The sequence below is a fragment of the Notothenia coriiceps genome, unplaced genomic scaffold (genome assembly GCF_000735185.1).
Source record: "Notothenia coriiceps isolate Sejong01 unplaced genomic scaffold, NC01 NC01_scaffold00016219, whole genome shotgun sequence".
Lineage (NCBI taxonomy): Eukaryota > Metazoa > Chordata > Actinopteri > Perciformes > Nototheniidae > Notothenia > Notothenia coriiceps.
In genome coordinates this window covers 1-9,526 of record NW_011348920.1, presented here as the reverse complement: position 1 = coordinate 9,526, position 9,526 = coordinate 1, and the positions used below count along the sequence as shown (strand labels likewise).

Sequence of the window (9,526 nt, the reverse complement as noted above, 5' to 3'; positions counted from 1 at the left end):
GCTCAACAGTCGGGCTTTCAGGAGTCTGTTTGCAAAGCCCCAAAAATGTCGTTTTTAAAGTTTAAATCCACTCCTCCTCCTCCTCTTCTTCCTCCTCTTTAGTTTGTGTCACAGCTGCAGACCTGGGTTCAGAAGAACTTTAGTTTCATATCTTTAGATCTTTTTGAAGGAGTTTGAGGAGATGTGTGGCAGAGAAACCTAAATATTTCCTTTTACATCACACATCAGGCAGAATATTTAAAATACTCCAGACTTCGGGTCCAATTGAGCACTTTAAAACAAATGCTAGGAAATGTAATTCAGGGATCCTAAAGATTTTTGATTTATTGGGAAGTATCCCTTGATTGTTTTGCTTTCAGTATACCAAAAAAATCCATATTAACAATTAGACATTCGAGCTGGCTGCTTACAAGGTGACTTCTTTGTGGTTTTGGTTTATTTCTAGAGTAGATCAAAGTGTTTTTTTTTGCAGAATTATTGGCGATTAAACTCAATATTGTCAATTTAATTCCTAAGTTGATTAGTCATACACTTCTTCTGCAACTTCTGCAAAAGCAAGGTTTAAAGTCGTGCTTTTGACTCTGTGCCACGTTTTAAAGGTTTGTAACTAAGTAGCGTACAGTCCTGGTTAATCCTAGTCTTTGCACAAGAGACATCTGCATATTTTAGATTTTAGGATTGATTGATTGATTGAGCCCTGACTAGTGTTTCTGCCCCAGGTCTGCAGATCGCGGTTCTTTCCGTTAGAACTTGGGCTGGTAGAGGGCCACGCGGCCGCTGAGACACCCTGAGGCCAGCTGGCAGTGCGTGGGGGAGAACTTTGTGGTCAGCACCACGTCGCTGTGGGAGTAGAGCGAGCGGATCTCCCTCAGCACGGAGGTCTGCACGGGCAGGCAGTCGGACAGTTCGCCGCAGCTCTCGTCGAAGGCCAGCAGCCGCACGCCGTAGCCGTACGGGGAGCAGATGAGCCGCCCGTCGGGGCTGAAGCACAGCTCCTTGATGTAGCCCCGGCCCACGTTGGCCTCCTCGATGTAGTGGGTGAGGCGGAGCGAGCAGCGGGGGGAGGCCAGCGGGCGGGAGGGGGCGCCTTCCTGGAACTCGTAGACACATGTCCACTGGAGAGAGAGGGGGGGGTTATAGAGCACAATTTAAGACATTTACAAAAGATTTTGGACAAAGTTCCAAGAAGAACGTTAGTGCTCTAAACATTTATTAGTGCTCTAAAAATTAATTATTATCATTATTCTGTTGTATCGGTTAACAGCAAAGCATGTGTAAATGTAGCCGGATTAGATTAGATTACGCAGGGGTCTTTTCAACACAAGGCAAAGCGCTTCACAGCAAAAAACACACATGTAAAACACCATTTTAAAAAGTCAAAGGAATATAAAAAAGCATGTATAGAATAAAAACCAATATATTAAAATGTATAAAAATGCAACTGCAAAAATGAAAATCTGTAATTTAAATAATTGATGGTTGCAGCGGACGTGCAGATGTCTGATAGCTTTTCCTAAATAAACGCAGAATAATGATTCAGCTGCACTGCATAGATCTAGATCAGGGATGGGCAAATATTCCCGGGGAAACACCGGCTGTTGTTATGCCTGCTGTCACGTTAAAGGTCCCATGTCATGTCCATTTCTACTGATCATAATTCCATTGTTGAGGTCTACTAGAATAGATTTACATTGTTCAATGTTCCAAACTCACATTGGTTTCTCATACAGCATCTCTGTATAGTATGTGTATTCACTCTCTGTCCTACACGGCTAGTTGGAGCTCCTGCCCTCCCCCCCCCATGAGCCCACTGTGCTCTGATTGGTCAGCTCGCCCACTCTGTTCTGATGAGTCCACCACCGTTACAATGGCGTTTGTTAGCAACCAGGAAATGACACCAGTAAGGACAAACAGATATCTAACTTCAGATTAATAAACATGAGGATGTTTTTGTACCTCCTGGTCGTCCATGTTGCTGGAGCAGCGGATCAGCGCCGCCCAGCCCTTCGGGTGCAGCTGCAGAGACGTGATGCAGTTTCCTCTGTCCCTCTCTCCAGGGATCTCTGGAGTCAAAACCTCCAGACTGTTCCTGGGAGACAGACCTGAGGGAGGAGGAGGGAGGAGAGGAGAGGGTCTTATAGTCTCCTTAATTATTACACTGGCAGAACCTCAGACACGATAATTCCTTAAAGGTCCTCTATTATACTGTCTTTCATCAATATATTATAGGTCTCAGATATATACAGAGCCTGTCTCTGATTGGCTGAAACACCAAACAGATCATTGCAGCATTACCCATAATCCCCTCTGTTTCAGCCCTGTTTCCAAAGTGCTGATTCTCTGTCTGTTACTTTAGATGAAAATAAGGAGCCCCTCCCCACGCCCCTCTGAGAGACATTTGGTTACAAAGAACTCAATGGTGCTCTAGGAGGAGATTCAGGTGATAAGAGGGGGGGGGGTTACCTTGGTTGCTGATTGGCTAATGGTTACACAAGACAAAACATCGTTATGACATCATAAAGTGGCCAAAATCTGATCAGCTCATTTTCAGACAGGTTTTTATAGAAATGGATCAAAAAGAGAGAGAATCTCACATGTTGATATAGAAGAGACATGGAGAAGAGGGGACACATGTTGATGTAGAAGAGATATGGAGAAGAGGGGACACATGTTGATGAAGAAGAGACATGAAGAAGAGGGGACACATGTTGATNTCCTGTTGTTGTTAAATTAACATTTTTAGTGTTTTTATCCCGAGACGGAAACATCTGGAAGTCTCCAAAATCAGTTTTCCTCCCGATTTTAGTACTTTCGTACTAAAATCGGGAGGAAAACTGATTTTGGAGACTTCCAGATGTTTCCGTCTCGGGATAAAAACACTAAAAATGTTAATTTAACAACAACAGGAAGTGGCTGCGTGACGCCTTCTCTCCACAGGTGCTCCTGATCTGACCTTCGTAGTTAAAGGACCTCATCACACACACACACACACACACACACACACACACACACACACACACACACACACACACACACACACACACACACACACACACACACACACACACACACACACGTTTCTCTTAGTTTTTACTGTTTTTTTTATTGTTGTTCGCACTACTTGTTCACGGTGTTTGTTTATTTGTTTCCACTTTCATTTTGCCTTTGTTTAGGACTAAACATGTTAAAATTACTTCACAGTTTGTCCACTTTTAATCTGAATCCTCAAACAAAACATGTCATTTCATGAAAAGTATCTTAAAGTTTCCCACTTTGACATTCTTCAGAACCATTTCCAAGATAATACTCTCCTCTATTACACATTTCTTCTCTAATAAATACAGCTGACATTATTCTGAATCGTCCTTGATACATGAAGCCCTTTTTGTCCAACAATCTTAGTTTGAATCTGTTGCCTCAGCGTTGTTCGTTTAACCTTAAAATAGTAAATACTTTGACTTGTTTTTCCGACCTTCAACTTAATTGTCTTGGCTTTTTTAAAAGGGCTTTTGATCACCTTGTAAATCACTGTTCGGCTTTTTCTCCCCCGTCCCTGTTTTGCATCAAATCCAATCCCAAATGGATGACTTCTACTGTCCCGCTGTTGTTCATTCTCTCTCTTTAAAACACGCTTTAGGAGCCCAACACACACATGTTTAATGGTCTCATTCTGCAGAATAGAAATTAGGTTGATTAAAAGATAGATATTACTACTATGCATCTCTGCCTTTATTAAGATTCTCCCTCTTCTCTCCAGGAGCTTTGGATGCCAACATGTGTTTTGTAAGCTGGGAATTTAATTGAAACTATTATGGGTGTAAATTTAATTTTAAAACAATTAATTGACATTCTTTCTAAATACACTTATGCTTCTTGCAGAATGGAAGCCGGTTAGCTCGACTTAGCTTAGCACAAAGACTGGAAACAGGGAAAAGTCTGTTTTTAAAAAAAAACTTTGTTTGTTGTTCTTTTGTGATTTGATGTATTGGAAATATTATTATTTATACAGTACACTTTTTCGAATGTACTTTTTCGGCGCCTGGAGCACCACAAGCTATCTAGTTCCATACAATTCAATTTATTTTTGAGTGAAATCTTCCCTTTTTAAGGCCTTGAATCATCACGTAATATCTTATATAACTGTATAACCTGTATACAATTGGAAATGTAAAAAATGTTGTTTTGGGAGGGTTACGGACTAGACTACTTCCTGGTTGATACAAAATCAACTCTCTGGAGTGAGAAAACAAAGAAACAGTCCGGGATAACCTTCCTCGTTAAATCTTGTTTTAACATTTCAGTTTTGGTACAAAATGTCAGAAATTCAAAAAAAGAGTTTCCATCCTAGTTCTCAAATTAAAAGGTGATATCTTTAAATGTCTTGTTTTATCAGTAAAAAAAAAACAAAGATATTCACTTCAATATGATATCAGAGAAAAGCTCTGGATTTAGTAACTTAAGGGAAGCATTTAAAGACATTTTTGCATTAAATATTTTTTGCGTCAATCAACTAATCGTTTTAAACAGGTTTAGCTAATTCAAATGTATGCTAAGCTAAAAAACGTTGTGCTAAACTAAGCTAATTACTTTGTGCTATGCTAAGCTAATAGCTGCTAGATTTGGCTTCGTATCAAACTTCTAAAAACGTACTGCAAGAGAGTGTAAAAAGGATATTTCCAAAAACTTTTTAAAACGAAAAATACCGGATTTACCCGTATTTAATTTAAATTTGAAGTGAAAATAAGAAAATGTTTTGACCGTAGGTAACTCATATTATAATTTAAATTCCCAGCTCACGCCATGGTCCTGTTTGTAAAGAGGAAGGATGCTTTTCACACTTTGTACCTTTTTGTTTCAGTCACTTCCTCTAATTTCAGTCAATTTAGGGACTTTTTTTCATGAATATTTAGCATTTGTAGCATATAAATATTAAACTGTTTGAACTGGGGTTTTTTCGGGCTGCCACGCTGTATAATGCTGCTTTTATTTCATTATAATCACATCAACCTCTGCGGAGAGGAAGTGTCTTATCTGCCATTTTCACTTCAGGTATTGCAACTGAAAAACTGGGATTATTTTTATGATTTTGTTCTATTTTTGTTATTTTTTTAATGTCCCGCTCTGGGTTTTTTTCTTTGTGGATTAATTGAATGTTCTCGATGGTTTCTGGTGTCACGTCTTGAAGACAAGAGACGAAGAACTTATTTTCTCTGTTGTTTCCTAAACTGCTTAAAACTGAAAGTAATCCTGACAATGAAGCTGAAATGGTACTTATTATCACTGAAATAAAAAGGTTAGCTTGTTTTGCACTGCTTATTGTTTGAGTCCAGTTTGTGTTGTTCTTCAGGAGAAAAGGGATAGTTTGGAGGTTTTAAAAACAACAAAATATAGGCCTTCTTACTTCCCTAGGGCTCTGGATTTATTTTATATCAGAGCAGTGCAGGGACAACGTATTTACCAGGAAGTAAACTGCGCATGGGTTCCCTCGTCAAAAAAGCAATGGGATTTCTCCATAGGATTTTGGAAAATAGCTCGAAATAAGGTCTGTGGAAAACGAACCTGTTTGATAAATGCACGTTTTGTTCAGCCGGATAATCTCCACAGGTCTACCCTACTTTTATAATTTTCGAATAATCAAAAATGTAATCGCCAGAAGCAAAATGCTAACGTTATGCTATAAAGGAACTACAGCAGGGTCGCTGCTTCAACGTTACGCCAACTTAAGATCCATATTCACACACAGATTCGAAATGGTACGAGTTGAAGCGTTTGTTTGAACAGTATGCAGGAGGCAGGTAGCCTACTTGCTTTCAAGCAGAACAGGGCAAACTAATTTAGAGGAGTGTTTACGTGTTCGGCGTAATGACGTACAATGACCTCCACGACTTCTGTAGTCCTATTCAGCCACTTGGTAACAACCATCGTTTCTCAGACACGTACACTCTTCAGAAATCACCAGTGGGGTCACTGCTGATGTATTTAATGTCGTAGAACAAAACGTGATCCGTCTCTTAAATTTGTCTCAACCACAGACCTTATTTCCAGCTATTTTATGAGACGAGGGAACAGGAAGTGCTAAAATGCTAACTCACTACCTGGTTTTAGGACTTGTCACTGCACCACTCTATTACACCTGCAGGATTGTCCCTCAAAAACCTCTGTATAGTATGTCATTGTGTAGTATTTTGAAAATACAAATAAAAAAGTAAAAAAGCTTCAACGTGTGCACAAAGACCAGACAGATCATTTTAGAATTAGAAACATGTGTAGTTTGTACTTTATTCACAAATCAAAAGTCAGTCCAATACTGCACACTGTTCAGTTCACATGAAATCAACACAAAGGCGACAACTTTACCTAGCAACAGCAGCAACCACAACAACCAGAGAGTAATTAACAATAATGATAATTTAGGCAAAAACAAACGTTACCGTCATTCTAAAACAATAACAAATGTGCAGTAATGAGCGATTACATGATGTGTACTGTAGTCTTTCTAAAGCGTAAAACCTATGACTTGGTGTCTTTTGTCAAATGGCAAACCACTTTTCCATGAACACAAAATGAAAAGTGATTTATTAAAATCCAGGAGACATCTCAAGCGCCCAGCATCTTCTTCACCATGTACCCCGGCATGTTGTAGAGGAACAGTCCCAGGATAGCCAGCAGAAGGAGGACAGAGACGATCTTGATGGTAAGCCACCTGTACTGGTCACAGATCAGGTGTTTCGCTGCTTTGAAAGGGATGAGGAACCACAGGAGGGCGATATCTGGACGGCTGGGGGGGGGGGGCACGGACAGAGACAGAGAGGGTGTTAGAAACTTAAAGGGGAGCTATCATGCAAAATGCACCTTTGTACGTCTTTTATACATCAATATGTGTCCCCGGTGTTCCAGGGAACTCACCAAGAGTCAGAAAACACAACCTTCTCTATTTTCCTCCATACCCAAATCTCTTAAAAAGGGGCTGCAACGGATCTGATACAGACTGATCCAGATTTGAACACTTTTCTGACGTCAGGACGGTGGTGCTACGGCTATTGGGCCAACTCCACCAATCAGGAGGAGACAGCCACGGACATTGCCGTTCGAAAGCGCTGGAGACGCTGTAGTACATATTTCAGGCCACCAGATGGTGCTGTTCTCACTGAATCCGAGCATGAAAGGCAGTGTTAAATTGAGCAAAATGAGGAATGGATAAAATGCATGATCTGTTTGGTATTTTGAAAAATAAAACGTATAAATATACCTTATATAGGTATGGCACTACAATATATTATTCAAATATAGCATGATAGGTCCACTTTAAACAAATATTGGTTTTAAATGGAATATATGTATGTCATGAGTTAATCTCGATAGCAGACCGTTGCTAGGAATAACAGACCGTTGCTAAGGACACTTTGATAAAAGGGACTATGTGCTGTAACTTCAACCCGCAGAAAAATAACCGGACAATTATCATTATAATTCATGATGGCTGAACCGTCCCCAGTCAAGAACAGAAAGACAATAAAACAAGAGGAAATTATGTGTCTTAATTTGGATATTTATTTTAGTAACACTGCATGTCGTACACAGAACTCAACTAGTGTCTGAGTTTCTACCGTGTAGTTTTGTCTCAAATCGCACACGGCAGATCGCAAAAACAAGGCACATGCCCCTTGATTTTGGAGGGTTACAGACCAGACTAATTCCTGGTTGGGATCAGAAACTTGATCGAAGTGAAACAACAAAGAAACAGTGGAGGATATAACCTCCTTAAATGGCAATATCTTGTTTTAACATTGCTATCGCTAGAACAGACTATCCCTTAGAACGAGGGATTGATTAGGTATAATAATGAATAATGCATGTTATTTATATAGTGCTTTTCCTGGTGCTCAAAGTGCTCTACAAGCAAGTAAAGAAAAATAACAACAAAACAAAAAAAGTGCTAAACCAGGTGGAATAGGGGCGAGGGGTTAATGGATTAGGAGTTGAAGGCGAAGTTCTGAATGACGTGTGAGTGGTTTGTTTCTTTATCATATACACATTTAAATTGTATTTATATATAATATTTGCAAGAGAATGCGAAGAACAATTGCCTGAAGAACCTCCAGGCAAAATGTACGCTTCTACTTTATTCTGCGAGCTGAAATGCATATGATTATATTATAGCTACAGATGGCAAATTAATAATGTTCCTTCAGTGTCTGAATGCACACACACACATACGACACAGATAAAGACACGTAGAGTAAATACAAATGACAGGACAATTAGAAACTTGTGTTCATAGGTCAATTTATGGATGTATTTGAAATATACACGGACGCATACACAGGACATAATATAAGCAACAACTCCAACACAAATCCTACATCAAGTTAATTTAACTGGAGTAAAGAAACATAATAGTGCACTTCAATAATTTTCGTCTAATTGCACGACATTCACAAAGCAATTCCAATTCAAACTAAATGCACAAAGTTATCCTCTGCTGGTTTTTCACTTCTTTTAGACGCCCATCATCTTCTTCACCATGTACCCCGGCATGCTGTAGAGGAAGAGTCCCAGGATGGCCAGCAGCAGGAGGGCAGAGAACAGTTTGATGGTGAGCCACCTGTACTGGTCACAGATCAGGTGTTTCGCTGCTTTGAACGGGATGAGGAACCAGAGGAGGGCGATATCTGGACGGCTGGGGGGGGGCACAGAGACGTAAACACAGAGTTACAGGCAGAAAATAACTTGGAGTAAACACAAGGAGTCATTTTTGAGGTAATTCCCATTCCTAAACTGTCCATTTTCATGTTGGGAATCATTTTTTTTAATAGGTCATAAATGTCTATTTATGTCAAGGATGCTCAGGGATGTATATTAATTATACTGTACTGACAGAGGACAGAGGATTTGTCTATTCTTTCCTTAAAGCTCTGTTAAGGCGTAATTTCAGAGCCACAGTATAGAGAAGTGGAATTACTACAGGGACCTATACCTTGTTTTTTAAAGGTCACCTATCATGCTATTTTTAGGCAATAGCATAGGTCTCAGATATATACAAATATATAAAAAAAATGTCTATGAAGTGTTTTGCTCAAAATACCAAACAGATCACCCATTCTAGCCATGCCTCATATCCCTCTATTTCACTTCCTGTTTCAAAAGTGCTGATTTGGGGTATAAAGCTTTAAAAATAAAAAAGGAGGGGTCTGAGCTCATGCGGGACCCGGCAGCTACTGTCTAAACTAAATACTGCCGTGATGAAACGCCATCATGGATTATCAAGGATTCTCTCTGAAACAGTATGGAGCTCAAAGGCTTTCTCTCTTGCCGGTTATACCACAAGGTGAGTTCCTTTTTCATTTCCTGCTTCTTCACACACATGCTCTCCAGTACAGGTTAGCTCTGAGTGTTAGCGATGCTAATGTAAACACCGACCATATTACGTCCAAAACAGTCGGGCATTGTTTCTGATAGCAACGTTTCTGATAGGGCCGTGGGTCCACATTTCAGATATTACGTCATATCGGACGCAAATCTGGAT

The 9,526-nt window shown here is 39.9% G+C and overlaps 1 protein-coding gene across 1 annotated transcript; it reads right to left on the bottom strand.

The window, feature by feature from the left end:
- Nucleotides 1-8: 8 nt before the first annotated feature.
- On the bottom strand, nt 9-8,680 carry wdr32 (WD repeat domain 32; the record flags this gene model as incomplete). The annotated part of the gene is made up of 4 exons (XM_010775812.1): nt 9-1,115; nt 1,957-2,145; nt 6,622-6,778; nt 8,531-8,680. Coding segments are annotated over 4 exons (868 nt in total), but the record flags the coding sequence as incomplete, so codon positions are not given.
- Between the last annotated feature and the right edge of the window lie 846 nt (nt 8,681-9,526).